General features: G+C 34.2%; 3 protein-coding genes across 5 annotated transcripts; 2 read left to right on the top strand and 1 right to left on the bottom strand.

The window, feature by feature from the left end:
* Window positions 1-842: 842 nt before the first annotated feature.
* On the top strand, window positions 843-6,512 carry LOC112776742 (phosphoglucan phosphatase DSP4, amyloplastic). Its single transcript, XM_025820975.3, has 14 exons — window positions 843-1,147; window positions 1,296-1,365; window positions 1,461-1,505; window positions 2,053-2,155; window positions 2,473-2,549; window positions 2,660-2,736; window positions 2,830-2,910; window positions 3,537-3,669; window positions 4,577-4,636; window positions 4,778-4,834; window positions 5,147-5,242; window positions 5,423-5,482; window positions 5,619-5,726; window positions 6,096-6,512. Exons 1-14 carry the CDS (start codon window positions 1,122-1,124, stop codon window positions 6,228-6,230), a joined length of 1,128 nt encoding a protein of 375 aa, XP_025676760.1. The 5' UTR covers window positions 843-1,121; the 3' UTR covers window positions 6,231-6,512.
* Window positions 6,513-7,620: 1,108 nt separating this feature from the next.
* Window positions 7,621-10,415, top strand: LOC112779630 (protein ACCELERATED CELL DEATH 6-like). Of its 2 annotated transcripts, none has more exons than XM_025823961.3 (4): window positions 7,621-8,090; window positions 8,416-8,774; window positions 8,862-9,409; window positions 9,764-10,415. In XM_025823961.3, exons 1-4 carry the CDS (start codon window positions 7,762-7,764, stop codon window positions 9,824-9,826), a joined length of 1,299 nt encoding a protein of 432 aa, XP_025679746.1. In that variant the 5' UTR covers window positions 7,621-7,761; the 3' UTR covers window positions 9,827-10,415. The 2 variants fall into 2 exon arrangements, with proteins under 2 accessions (XP_025679746.1, XP_025679745.1); XM_025823960.3 differs by having other exon boundaries at window positions 9,604-10,415.
* A 38-nt stretch (window positions 10,416-10,453) lies between these two features.
* Window positions 10,454-13,346, bottom strand: LOC112779629 (protein SIEVE ELEMENT OCCLUSION B-like). 2 transcript variants are annotated; one of them, XM_025823958.3, is made up of 7 exons: window positions 13,038-13,346; window positions 12,758-12,829; window positions 12,278-12,660; window positions 12,094-12,182; window positions 11,854-11,993; window positions 11,269-11,754; window positions 10,454-11,189 (listed from the first exon to the last, which is right to left on the bottom strand). In XM_025823958.3, the coding sequence occupies exons 1-7, from the start codon at window positions 13,164-13,166 to the stop codon at window positions 10,548-10,550; spliced, it is 1,941 nt and encodes a 646-aa protein (XP_025679743.1). In that variant the 5' UTR covers window positions 13,167-13,346; the 3' UTR covers window positions 10,454-10,547. The 2 variants fall into 2 exon arrangements, with proteins under 2 accessions (XP_025679743.1, XP_072082712.1); XM_072226611.1 differs by having other exon boundaries at window positions 12,758-12,824; window positions 13,038-13,247.
* Window positions 13,347-14,460: the final 1,114 nt, after the last annotated feature.

The raw sequence follows: 14,460 nt of genomic DNA, 5'->3' as shown, positions 1-14,460 counted from the left end.
TTTCTTATCTATATTTTTTGTGCCTATTATATTTTGTATCATAAAAAATTATGTTGCCCAACCGAAATAAATTTTATTTTTTAACTATCCTCTACACTAAAAAAGTCATTCCTTTCACTTTAGTTCACCACCTAATTTTTTTTTACTGGTCCAAATATGCTTCATACATAAATATTTTTTTTGTGACTTCTATACATAAATATTTAATTTCTAATCAATAACATTAATCTCACTTGTAAAAAAAAAAACGAAAATTCAAAATTATTCTACAATCAATAAAACTTACAACTTACAAGTACTATAATCTAAATTTGACGCGTAATATCAGCATCACATATTTATTTTCGGCGTCCTCGACGGATAATTTCCCTTCTGATATACCATCTTAACTAGGTCTCAAAGCTGCATTATTTCTTCCTTCTTGAAAATCACATTCCAAAATGATTTTATTTTTTTCATAGTAAAAAGCGTGGAGTCTATACCGCCGTGAGCCCACGTGGTTGGACCCAGTAGTTTATGTCATTTGAGTGTCCTCTTGACCTCTTCATTCTTCGATTGCAAATTCATTCTCTAAAATATTGCAAAAATATTCATCAGAAACATTTCATGCTTAATCATTGGATCTTAGTAACAGCCACTGCGCACAGCAATGCCTTTATCAAGCGATTATTCACAAAAAATGTTTGCTCAATAATAATGATTAAGAACCTTCTAAAAAATATTTTTCACATAAAAATTTTGTGAAAATAATAATTAAAGATTATGAGATAATTTAACATAATTAATGAATTTATTTAATATAATACATGTCAAAATATAAACTATTATTTTTATATGAAAATGTAGCTGTCATAAAAAAAAATTGCTATAACAAAAATCAATAATGGAACTGTATCCCAAAAAAAGAAAAGGCTAACGCCTTTTTCTGGTTGTAACTGTATAAAATAAAGTAATTCATAAATCAAAATATCAAGGAATAGAGAGTAATCGAAGTAGACACTATTAGAGAGAGAGAGAGAGAGAGAGAGTTTGCATAACTATCAATCACAATTCGCAGAGAAAAAAAAAACTGAAACTCTAAGCAACTCAACTCAAGAGTGTTTCAGGTTTCTGCTGCAATCATGAACTGCCTTCAGAATCTTCAGCTGTTCGTTATTCTTTCTTCCTCCTTTATTTTAATTTATATTTTCACTGTAATGCACGCTTTTTCTTTGTCCATGCCATCCAAATCGAATGAGATTCTTAATTAAACTTTTTCTTTTCTTTTCTTTTCTGTGTGTTTCCCCCATTTGTAGATCCTATGTTTTGCCCTTCCAAGTATCCACGCGCCACCACAGGAACCATCCTTTCTGTTCTGTTTCACTGGTACCTCAGTCTCGCCCTATTTACTTACACTGCATTTTCTTTGTTAATGTGTTTAATTTGTATGTGAAAAATGTGGCTTTCGTGGTTGGTTTTAGGGAATCAGCAAGAGTTCTCATCAGAATCGAAGTATGGCAATTAAGGTAACTTTATCTTTTCCGAGAAAAAATATATATATATATATATATTTTTTTTTCATTTTTTGGTTTTCCATTTTATCAATCTGCTGTTGGTGGTGCTAATCAGTTAAGAGTTCATAAGCTCTTAAGAAACTTATAGATAGTAATAATAATGTGAGGATTCTTTGCATAGGAATAATGCAATAGTGGTATTGCAAAGCTGAATTATGAGGCCAGTACACAGAATAGTAAGACAATGGAATTTTCTTGGCATATTCTGAAACATACGAAAATGGCCAAATCAATGATAGTGATAGCATTTGAATGGAGAGTATACATTTTGTCATTTTGGTGCACGTGTGGGAATAAAAACAAATTATAAAGAAAACAAGGAGTGTCTGCAATAGAAATACTTCAAACTCAAAAAGTGAATGTCAATTTTTTACCCGAGTGTCATTCCCTTTGGTTTGATTATGTAAACAGGAGTATTGGTATCTGCAATTTGTGTCCTTGTTGCTTCATATCTTCTTTTCTTTTCACTAGAGAACATGATTGGCATTTCCTTTTGCAGTCTGCTTCTGGTTCCATACCAAGTGCAGAGACAAGTAGTTTTGATATGAAAGAGGAAAAGTCTGAGACATATAGTAACAACATGACAGAAGCCATGGGTGCTGGTATATTTCATCACTCTGTTTGTATTCTGCTACTTTGTACTTATAGGTTTGATTAACCAAAAGAAATTAGAAGACCATGTCTCTATTTTGAAGCTACATCTTTGATGTTGCGTAAAAAGATTTCATGTTACCATAAATAAACTTTCATGTCATTTGTTAAGATAAGTTCTTACAGCCATATATACAGCATTTGACTTCGGCTAATAGTTTGGACTTTGGATTATCCAATAGATGGCTCTTTCATTATAATGACCTTCCGTTTCTTTCATTCTTTGAATATTAACACCATAAACCCTTTATGACATAGTTTTATACAGTTTTGACATATAGGCATGAATTGGGAATGAACTACAACTTCATCCGTCCAGACTTGATAGTAGGATCATGCCTACAGGTTTTTATTTTATTTTTTCCCCTCCAGTTGTGGATTTGTGGCAATCTGGTACAGTTTTGTGAAATCAAGTTTGATCATCTGACTTCTTTAATTTTATCTGTAAATTCCAGACTCCCGAAGATGTTGACAAACTTCGGAAAATTGGAGTGAAAACTATATTTTGCTTGCAACAAGATCCAGACCTAGAGTATCCTTAGTAGTTTATTTATAAGGCTTTCTTTTTCCACTTGGAAATTGGGAAAACAAGAAAAATTGTTGTGCTTCTTGACCACTATTTCAGATATTTTGGAGTTGATATCAATGCCATACGAGAATATGCCAAGGCGTGCGGTGACATTCAGCACTTGCGTGCTCAGATAAGGTCAGTTATGGGATGATATTGGTTAAATGATAACATTAAGAGGGGACCATTATAAATTCAAATTGGCCTGAATTATTTCTACTCAGGTTAAGTTGCATGTTAAGAAATCCATTGAAAATGTTGCTAGAATGTTTCCTTCACAAAAATCCAGTACTTCGCTGTATTCTATATTCTACTGATTAGTGCTAACAACTCATGGCTTGCATGGGTAACAAAGTTTAACATATAGCAAAGAATTAAGCTCAAAGACATTACCGCCGTAATAATAATATTAAGGTAAAATCTGTAGTCACTGTCACATATGATAATCTTCCTAACAATCACATACTCTGTTTTAAATACTTAAATATAAACAAGGGAATGGTTTGCTTGGATGTTGATAATATATACTTACAAATATTTATGATCTTTTTGACTGCTCTCTTGCAACACGTAAGCCAAACTCTCTACTTCTATTTTTTATCAGGCACTAATTTATTCTTAATTAGTAATGTCACTTTGCTTTATTGTTCTTAATTTACTATTATTGGTAGGTTTTGATCATTCCCTCTCTATTATACATTTCTTTGCCTTTGTATGCCTTGCACTTCTTAACATTCAACGATGATCTGATTTTGATGTGGCAGAGACTTTGATGCATTTGATTTACGGATGCGTCTCCCAGCTGTAGTTAGCAAATTATACAAGGCAATAAATTCCAATGGAGGGGTGACATATATACATTGCACTGCTGGACTTGGAAGAGCTCCAGCCATTGCGGTATGTCTCTTGATTTTGTCTTTAGTGTGCATTTTCTCTCTCCAGGTATTTGCCTGATTTATGCTAAAGGAACTACTTTCCATTTAATCAAAGTAAAGACAAGACACTGAATGTATTAAGTGACTTCTCACCAACTGAATGCTTTCATTAGTTGTTCTCACTTAAATTTGTTAGTATCAAATGAATAACCAAAAACCATATAATAGTAAAACTTTTGATTTCATAATTTTATGTAATTTTTTAAAGCCTGTAGATCAAACTTAATTTAGTGCTACAGTAGGGTGCCAAGCTTGTTGCCTCTGGCCATCCCTGGTTCAAGTTGTGAGAAACAGATTCTCCTCTTATGGGGCTAAGGTTGTGTACATATGACTGCCTCACCTTACAATAATGGAAGCCTCATGCTCTAGGCCACCTTTTTCTTTACCATGTATACTTTTGCTGTTGACTGCTAGAATGATTTTTGCTGGTATGGCAATAGCGCAGACCATCCTAATGTATTCTCTTCTAGCTTGCCCTTGTTTTTATAAAGGTTATACAAGAAATCCTAAAAATTGATATTTTGCTGTTTTATCAGAAAATGTTTAATTCTCTAATTCATGTAAGCATAATAGAGCTTTTGGGACTATATATTCACTATTAATTTTGATATTATTGAATTTGGTATGACTTTATATTTGATCAATAGTAAGGAAATCCAAAAGGTGGTTAGTTATACTATGGATGACGGAAAATGGATTAACCAATTCAAACTTCCATGAAGTAGATTTCAATTTTCCTTTTTTCTCGAACATTTTGGCATGAATTCAAATGCATCTTTATTTGTTTATTTTTATCTCAGGTACATTTAAGATATTATATGTTGATTGATCTCCATTAGTCACTTATTAACTGTTTATTTTTGTCTCAGTTGGCATATATGTTTTGGGTTCAGGGTTATAAACTCAATGAGGCTTATAAACTTCTCCTGGTAACTTCTCTTGATGCTTTTTAATGCTGCACATTCTAAAATAATTTGATAATTATCCTTGTAATCTAGGTCTTAAAATTCTCATTCGAACGGTGTAATGGCTATTATTCTCATTTGCTTGAGGCTTTTTGTCATTTGCAGAGCAAAAGGCCATGCTTTCCGAAACTGGATGCCATTAAAAGTGCGACTGCTGACATTGTGAGTCAATTTAGAAATTCCACATTTTTATGGTCCCTACATATATAAATTTTGATTCGAGTCTACCCTATAATAGTGACTTGACGGAATTTTAGCAACAGGGAATCAGGGATCCAATTAGTTTCTTTTAATGGTAAAAGATGCCCGTGGAGCAATTAAACTAAAAGAGAATAGATTATATGTTACTATCTGTAACTATTTCTTATCTTTATTCCCTCATTATATCAACAAGAACATGTGAATATCAAGCAGATATATACTGATTTTATTTTGTTTATATTACTAACCATCATTTATTTATGGCATTCAAAGCTTACAGGCCTCAGTAAGAAGTCTGTCACTTTATCATGGGAAGGCAGTAATTGCTCTTCAGTGGAAGTTTCAGGACTCGATATCGGATGGGGGCAGGTGCTGATCTGATCGAGCTTTCTCATTCGTTTTTTTGTTTGAGTTCTTCTGCAATAGAAATATTGACAGTAGTTTTGGTCAAGGCCCCAGAAAGTTACTAGCTTCAAGCTTATTGGATTTCACCAACTCTCTTTATTTTTCCACTCAATGCTGATATGATGAATTTTGACAAATTTTCAGAGAATGCCCTTAGATTTTGATGACAAGCAAGGTTTGTGGTCTCTCAAGAGGGAATTGCCTGTAAGTGCACTTATAGAAACAAATTTGCAGATTTAGCCGACTCTAGTTTTCTAAATTCAATTTTTCTTTAATGCGTTTGCTAGTTTCGTGATATGCAAAATTGTTTAAGAAACAAGTTTCTTATAACTTTTTCCAGGAAGGGCACTATGAATACAAGTACATAGTTGATGGGAAATGGATATGCAACAAGAATGAGCTTATAACTTCTCCCAACAAAGATGGCCATGTCAACAATTTTCTTGACGTAAGTTTGAACTACCTTGCTTATAAAACCGGCATTAGACCAACATATGGAAAATTTGGTGTTGGGTGAGCTGTGCTCCTTATAACATCCTCCATTATTTTAACCAAAAATAGAAAGGGGAGAAATTTAGTGATTGTTAACTCTTTCTTCACATCTTTGAATCCAAGGAATTGGAAGTAGCTTTTCTTTTCAGTAAAGAAACTAGAATCTTTGCTCATGAATTTGTTCAAGTATGAATTACAACAATTTTCCAGAATATGATATTTTATGATTTGAGCTCAAATTGTAACAATGCATATTTTAAATCATTAGAAATTTGCACAGTGCTTCCTCTTGATTTTCAGATAATGCATTCTCCTCCATGAACAGGTCCTTGATGATTCCAGCAGTGTTGGCGCATTGCTTAGGGAGAGATTGACTGGTGATAATCCTGATCTCACAAAGGACGAAAGGCTGAGAATAAGAGAGTTTCTTGAAGCCTATCCTGATGAGACTGAGCAGTGAACCATCAATGGTTCATATGTAAAGAAATAGATGCACGTATATAATAAAAAAGATCATCAAATTTGAACCATAGATAAGATCTATGTTACAAAAAAGAGAAAAATATGTTGGGATGCAGCAGTATATGTTGAGTTGGATGGAAATAAAATGATCGTAGCACAATTCAACCAGTGCAAATGTATCATGATGACATGTAAGATGGCTGTTAAAAAGATATTACAGTTATAACTTATACCCAGTTGCCTTCAGATTTTCAGTAAATGTTTACATCATTATCATCCACTCATGTGTAAGCATATTCTTAAAGTTTTTCTTTTCTGGTAATAATGAATTATTTTTCTCTCTGGTTTTTTTCTTTAAAAAATGACCACATTATCGAATTTTGTATTTTGGTTTGATTTGTTTCTTCACTTTTTTTTGTTAACTTTGCTGCCTTAAAATTTTATACTTTACTTTTCTATATTACTTCTACTAACTTTTAATCAAGTAGCTCTCGAGTCTCTGAAATAGGTTGAATCATAGTTATTGGTTTATATTGTATTATTTGTATTATCTATATATAATATAGATCTTGGATTTTGCTTCAAGAATAGAAATGGAAATTACTTGGATAAAAATGTCTTTGTATAAAAATAATAGTTAAATATTGATATGGTTTAATTATTTTATTAGTCTTTATAGATTTACCAAATTTACAATTAGGTCCTTATATTTTTCCTTTCAATTGGGTTTTTATACTGCTTTCAATTTTGTAATTAGGTTTTCGGCTGTATTAATTTGAGTTCCTCACTTTGATCAAACTATAAAATTTTATCACTTTGCTGTCAATGGTTATTGTGAGATTTTGTGGCATTCTTCACACCATACATTAGTGCTATAGCATTTGATTATCCACTAAGTACTTTTAAGGCCACATAAGTTGAAGACTTATGTGCATTGGATAATTAGATCTTTGTTATCGAGAATCATGTAAAAAATACTTCAGTAGAAGTGAAACTTTCTTACTTAGAGAGTGCCAAGCTTTATTTATTTATTTATTTATTTTTGCTAGGTAGTGCATAGTTGATACCTTGCTTTAGGGGATGGACTCTAAATTCTTGAGAGCCAAAGCATCCATGTTTTAAGTGTTATTACAAAAAAATTAATGGTTGTTACAGCTAAAGGAAATGTTATAACACTTGCTGTATTGGCATCTTAAAACCACATATATATTATATAGAGAATATATTAAAGTAAATATACTATAGAAAAAAAGAGATTAAAATAACCTTATAAATTATATATTATATAATAATGAACTAATTATGTAATTTGTGACAGAAACAGCTATTTGTTTATGAATCCGTCTCACTTTTGTTATAAAACCTGTCTCCAAAGCAAGGTATATATTTGATTGGACTAGTTTGTGTATGATGAGACAAATGCTACTACTTATTTATTATTAATAGTTGGTCACATTTAATTTGAGCTTTGAAACCAATCTCCAAAACAGAGGTAACTGTGCATTGTTTCAGTTGTCATCATCAGCCTTATGGCTGGAAGTGGCAGGCGGAAGAGTATTGATTGTACTTTATACAACGCTGCAATCGAAGGCAATTTCGATGCATTCAATGATGTCCAAAACATTGAGCATCTACTCACTCCAAACAATAACACCATCCTTCATCTACACTTAACATCTGCAATCACTATACCAGCTCAAACTGTTTCCCCACCCCAACCGTTGTTTTATCTTCTAAACAAAAGATCCGAAAGATCAACTGTTTCGGAAGATTTTGTGAAGAAGGTTCTGGATAAATGTGGAGGCCAGGTTCTAATCGCCAACGCCAAGGGAGAAACTCCACTTCATCTGGCAGCAAGGTACCAACCTATAATGCGCAATATTACGAATATGAATTTGACTATTAAATATGATAACTTTGTAAACTCATAACATACAAATATGACCATATAACTTTGTAAACTCCCTGTCTCTGTTTCCCTTCCAAACGCAAGCTAAGGACACAAGTTAAAATTACTATTAGGAGAAGATTTTAAACATTTTATTTTTATAAATGCACGACAATTGCATTGGAAACTAGACTTTGCATACTTTTCTATAATAACTTTCTTGACTAGTTTTAATTTAGTAAATAATTAAGTCAGCAGTTTAATAGTTAAGTTTCATGTATCTGATTTATCATAGGTACGGACATTCGGGCGTAACAAAATTGTTGATAGAGAGTGCCAAGAGTTTTCATGATGACATTGAAGCTGGGAGAAGAGCAGAGAAAGAGCTTATGAGAGCAAAATCCAAGACTGGTGACACTGCATTGCATGAGGCAGTGCGCCATAACCACATTGAAGTAGTCGACATATTGTTGAATCTTGATAAATCTATTAATAATGTTGCTAACAATGAGAATGAAACACCGCTCTATATAGCTTCAGAGAGAAAATATAAGAGAATTGTGGATAAGATATTAGTGAAAGTGGAATCACCAGCATATGAAGGCCCCAACGATCGAACAGCATTGCACGCAGCTGTGATTAACAGTGACATAGGTATTGCATCTTCTTGTCCTCAAACATAACTTTTTGAAGATAATATATATTTTAACTGAAAATTATATAAACGATGTAATCATCTAGGAATGGTAAAAGACCTTATGAAGAACGAACATGTAAGAAGCGCCATCAAACATGCGGATGGAAGAAAAGGTTGGATTCCTCTTCATTATGCAGTAAAAGATGGAAACACAGATATGACAACATTATTGCTGAATGAAGATAGGAACACAGACACAGCATACATGCAAGATAAGGAAGGTAGAACTGCCTTTCACATTGCAGCATATTTTGGGCACGAGGAAATCGTGGACACATTTGTAAAACACTACCAAGGTTGTTCAGAAATAGTAGACAACAAAGGTTGGAACGTTCTTCATTATGCTGTGAAAGGAGGATCTTCACATATAGTTGCTAAAATAATGAGAAAGTTGTCGTTGAGTCACCTTTATAATGAGAAGGATATTTATGGAGATACACCTCTCCATCACCTTGCAAGTTCTCGGATTCAGAGTAGGGAATTGGTGTATCATAACCGAGTGGACAGACTTGCTTTGAACAAGAATGACCAAACGGCCCTTGATGTTGCTTATGCTATTGCTGAGGATGCTGATAGAGTATTGACCAAAAAAGTAAGTCAAAAGATTTTCTCATTTAAATTAGACATTATTTTTGTATAAATAAGGATAAACATATTTGGAATTCAGAAAAGGTTAAAGATTGAAGGAGTTTATATGTTTGAGATAACAATCAAATTTGATTAAAACTGAGGGACTAATTTGATTATTATGTATAAGGTAGTTAACATTTTACTACCCAAATGCAGAGGTTGATAATGCAATTAGAAAAAGCTGGAGGTATAGGAAGTCAACATTTAGATGAAAGGGATAGACTAGGAAAGGGTACTAAAAAGTTAGAATTCACGAAAGAAGCAAAGGAATCACATCTTATAGTGGCCACTCTAATTGCAACAGTGACATTTGCAGCTGCATTTACCTTACCCGGAGGTACAGAACAAGATGGTGATCATAAGGGTAGTCCTATATTAGGACACAAACCTTCTTTCAAAGCATTCATTGTATCCAACACCATATCTTTAGTTATGGCTGCTTCTGCAGCTTTCATACATCTCTTTTCGCCGCTAAACAAAGCTAAGTGGTTGGACTATTACTTCTCTGAAGTGGCATTCTCCTTCACATTGGTGGCTATAGCAACAATGATTGTAGCATTTGGAACAGGAACATTTGCTGTTTTGGGATCTTCTCCTGTTGGTATTGCAGCTATTATTGTCGGATTGTCGTTCTTCTTTGTCTTCAGGCAAGTGTTGCAAATGAGTTTTGGAGGGGAATCTTTTTTCACGTTTGTTATGAACTTAGTGAATGCAATTATTTTTCCGTTCATTAGATTTACACCTAGACCATTTGGGTTCTTCATACTTTTCTTCAAAAGATCAGATGAACCTAGAATCATATAGTGTTTCTAGATTTATGTGTAAAGCACTTTAATTAGTGGCTTTCATTTTTCTCTTGGGGCTTGAATTTGTTTGTTGCTTGCTCGCTTTGTATATTGTATTAAGGCACTTTAAAATTTGGTTTGTCTGCTAATTATTTTCGTGCTATGAAATATTTTCGCTTTGTATATTGTTCTTTAGATACTTTAGCAAGAAAGATAGCAAATTAGATAAAACTATTGTGTATTAAATGTGTATACAGTTTTCATGATAAATACACAAGAACTAGTTGTATGTCAAGCAATAACTGTTTGTAGAATTCAATCTGTCGCACAAGCACAACATTGATGGAAAAAATCTTTTATGCCACTGCAAATTCTATCGCAAATCGACTTTTCTCCTTTAGGTGGTTTTATGAAGATAATCTGTTGTGGCTTTTCTCCATTAGGTGGTTCTCTGATGAGAGGCATTTTTCCATTAGGTGGTGTTGGCTTCACTTCTTCTGCAGCATCATCTTCAGCTTGAGCATCATAGTACTCTTTCAAAGCTATGTCAAAGCCTTCTATTTGAAGCACTCTGTCTTTCCACATTTCAAAATTCATCATTGTTTCAAACATAGGCTTCATACCACCCAGAACCTTCACATTTGACCCTTTGCTCAAAATCACCCATCCTTGTGGGTCATTTTTGAGGCGAAGCAAGCTCTCCATTTTGTCTTGGATTTCATAGTCCAAGACTTCATGCAACTTGCTTGCTTTCTTGGTTTCTTTCTTGATTTCTATCTCTTTCCAGAAACTAGAAATGGCACCATGATCATTCTTCCCCAGTTGATAGTGCTCGATTACACAGTCTGCCCTCTTGATAGTTTCATGCGCCTTTATCTTATCCAATTCAAATGCCAATTTCTGATTCCATTCTCTGTTTTTTCCTTGGTAGATGAAGATGTATTTGCCTCCCTCCAGCTTGAATCAAATGTAACACATTTATCTCTGTTAACACAAGGTTGAAATGCAGAATGCAATTTTGTGTGAATTTTCTTACCTGAATTCCAAGACTTAATTTCTTTAGTACATCCCAGAACCACTTCCATTTCAGACTGAGATCTTCGCCGTCGAATTTACGGAAAGGGAATGCTTCAATCCCCCACTGAAAGATCAAGTCCTTGGCATCTTCATTCATTATGTCACCTTTGGGTGTCAACACTGGCATAATGGGTTTACCAGTGTAATTTAATTTCTCTCTGATTAATCTTATGCCTGGTAACTTGGAGAAGTGCTCCACTGCATAGCATCTGATGTAACTCTTCAAGGTTTCGAATCTGAGCTTGATCTTTGCACTGTCATCCATGTTATCAACAATGGGAATCCACAGAATCTTGAAATCCTCTTTCTTAAAACCTTTTATTACTTCTTTTGGATTTTCCTCGAGTCTAACATGGATATAATTTAAAAACAAAATCTCACTATCAATCGAGTTGAACTCCGAAAAGTACAATAACACATGTTTCTGCTTGAAGACTTCAAAACCCTGCTTCAAGGACACAATGATTAGCTTAGTTATTAGAAACTAATTATTCAAACACTTCATTAGACATGATATAAGGTTATAATTTGGTTTCTTGCTCACTTTCTTGGTCTTGGTGCTGCCATCATACACTTGAACTCTTGGAAATTCAGGCGTAGGTTCGCACAAATTCCTCAGCATACTTACACCATCTTTAGTTTGGGAAAACATTTCCTTACGTCGCAAGTAATCTTCAAAGCCATCTGCAGAGACAGGTGATCTAAATCTCATTATTAATCTAAACGAAACTCAATCTCGACTCCATTATATATTTTGATTCAGAGGAAAGCACCAAGCCATAACCTATTTCCTGTTTGATCAAGCTCAGATGTTCCTTCAGATTGTTATCAATAGAAGAAAGCCTGTCAATAAAATCTGATAACTGATAATCCCTGAAACAAAATAAATAACCACTGCAGTTATATGACATGATTAATTCTAAAGAACGTCTAAAAGCCATTGTTGTGAATAGAAGGGAATTGGTTACGAGGAAGCAATAATGTTGGCAACGGACGCGGCAAGGGAAGCGAGTATCCAGTAGACAAGAAGGGGGATCTCATTGAAGGCATCTGACAAAGAAGGCACATCTTCTGTGTTGTAACCAATAGATGAAAGTTTTAACCATTCCCAGATATGTTCAAGTGCTTCCATTACCCAAGCCACTAAATTTGTGGCAATAGGAGGGACCTTCCACCTGCTTTGGACTTCATTTGTCCATGGAGATTCCAGTGATTCAATCCTGTGAATTTCAAAGGCAAATGCAGCTAATGTCAGCAATGCCTTCGCGTCCCACGAGTAATTCTTGAGTTGTTCTAGAATCCACATTGTTGTTTGGTGCACATATTGCACACCGCTTGTTGCATTTATCATCTGCACTCAAAACTCAAAAAACAAATCACCCCTCTAGATCATTTTTGAACAAGGATAACAACTGTTTTTCGAAAGTTGTCCAATTATGCATAATAACCTGAGTAGAAATCAGCTTCAGGGTATGAAATCCTGGTTGGAAACTGCTAGATCCTGTTTCTGGCAACCTATTCTGTGATTCAAAGATTAAACTAAGTAACAATTAAGATAATAATGTATTAGATTATCCCCTAATTTCTTTATAAGTGGGGCTAGTGAAAATAATAACTAAGATGTTAAACACAAATTATGTTAAGCAGTTTAGTCAAACATATCAAATCATGTAACTGATATATGAAGATGAGTAAACTCCGATCATGAAAGGAAGTGAATTGAATTACCTTGTATAAAAGAGTGGAAACGGTGGTGTAAAGAACATGAGTATCGCATGTGGCATTATCATTGAGATGGGTGTGATAAGCCATATCCCGGATATGAGAGTCACCAAGTTCAAAGGGATTCACTAACATGGTTTGACTTTGACCCTAACAACCCTAGTTTCAATGTGTTTCACTCTCATTTCATCTTCAATCTTCACACCATATGGTATAATAATTGCCAATCTTTTGGAGCCAAAACAAAAATCAACATTAATTGAATAAAAAGAATAGTTCATCATAATTTTAATTAAGAGCATCTATCTATGTTTGAACATTCAAGCAAAGATTAAGCTATATAAATAAATAAAATGCATTCAACTATTCAAGCAAAGCACATTATGCATTCGAGGAAAGGCATATATGATATACCACAAGCCTTCATAATTTTTATCCATCATGGAGTTTAATTAAAGACCTGTATTCGATCTTATATATATATATATATAAGCTAATAAGCTTGCTTGTTTCATGGTTTATCTCATGGATTCTCGCTCACTCTTGTTCATAAGTAAATAAAAAAAAAATCAGAATTTATTTTCTATCAAATGTAAACCAAATATGTACCATTAGATGAGGTAAATTACGTGTAGTAAGAGATGCTTTACGAATGTTTGATGTTGAAATATTAGTAAAAGTGAGTATGAGTGAGAATATATTGTGTCTAGCTAGTGATTGAAATTGTAATTAAATGGAAACTTATGTAAGTATATAACAATACTTACATGGGAAAGTTATAAAATTATAAGAAGTCAATGACTCGTTGTATGATAATATTTGTTCATATCCAAAGATTGGCCTTCACTACCCACTGACCTCCTCAGAGGAGGTCGGATTCAACACAGACTCCACCTCAAAGAAGTCGGACTCGAAGGATAACTGGCAGATAACACTTATTCAAATAAGTAACTACCCTTAAAATCTCTCAACCCACTTTCAGGAGCCATATCTCAACTACCCCCACGATAAAGGAACGGTTATCCACCTTAAAAGGTGGAACTACTCCAACGGTGGTTATTGGATCACCACTATAAATACACTGACACCCCTCAAGTATCTCTAAGTTCCAATACTCTTTAAACCTGCTTACCCCTTGCTGACTTAGTCATCAGAGTGTCTTTGCAGGTACCACCCCCACTCTTTCACACACAAGTTGGACGGCGGATCCCAGACGTAAACCAAGTCGGAGACCACCTCCTCTTTGACGCTTGGGCCAACCTTTCAAGCCCAATCCACCAGTTCAGGTTACCCACGTAACATTGGCATCGTTGCCAGGGAACTGGAGATCGACCCATGATGGCGGACGACTTAAACGAGGACGGAAACACAGCGTCTGATTCCGAGCAAGAGAATCAAGACGCTGGTAACAATGAAAAAGCCATAGTCA

This window comes from Arachis hypogaea, chromosome 19 (genome assembly GCF_003086295.3).
Source record: "Arachis hypogaea cultivar Tifrunner chromosome 19, arahy.Tifrunner.gnm2.J5K5, whole genome shotgun sequence".
In the NCBI taxonomy this organism is placed as follows: Eukaryota; Viridiplantae; Streptophyta; class Magnoliopsida; order Fabales; family Fabaceae; genus Arachis; species Arachis hypogaea.
Note: the sequence above shows the minus strand (reverse complement) of the source record. Positions and strands in the feature narration are given on the sequence as shown.

What these genes read in the sequence shown, in the direction of transcription:
- LOC112776742 (XM_025820975.3), top strand. Translation starts at nt 1,122, where the DNA reads ATGAACTGCCTTCAGAATCTTCAGCT. An exon ending in CACTTGCGTGCTCAGATAAG is followed by an intron (nt 2,911 to 3,536) that starts GTCAGTTATGGG and finishes TTGATGTGGCAG; the next exon opens with AGACTTTGATGCATTTGATT. An exon ending in CTCTCAAGAGGGAATTGCCT is followed by an intron (nt 5,483 to 5,618) that starts GTAAGTGCACTT and finishes AACTTTTTCCAG; the next exon opens with GAAGGGCACTATGAATACAA.
- LOC112779630 (XM_025823960.3), top strand. Translation starts at nt 7,762, where the DNA reads ATGGCTGGAAGTGGCAGGCGGAAGAGTATTGATTGTACTTTATACAAC. An exon ending in TGTGATTAACAGTGACATAG is followed by an intron (nt 8,775 to 8,861) that starts GTATTGCATCTT and finishes GTAATCATCTAG; the next exon opens with GAATGGTAAAAGACCTTATG. An exon ending in ATAGAGTATTGACCAAAAAA is followed by an intron (nt 9,410 to 9,603) that starts GTAAGTCAAAAG and finishes ACCCAAATGCAG; the next exon opens with AGGTTGATAATGCAATTAGA.
- LOC112779629 (XM_025823958.3), bottom strand. Translation starts at nt 13,166, where the DNA reads ATGTTAGTGAATCCCTTTGAACTTGGTGACTCTCATATCCGGGATATG. An exon ending in TTTCCACTCTTTTATACAAG is followed by an intron (nt 12,830 to 13,037) that starts GTAATTCAATTC and finishes TTTGAATCACAG; the next exon opens with AATAGGTTGCCAGAAACAGG. An exon ending in GCAGCACCAAGACCAAGAAA is followed by an intron (nt 11,755 to 11,853) that starts GTGAGCAAGAAA and finishes TCCTTGAAGCAG; the next exon opens with GGTTTTGAAGTCTTCAAGCA.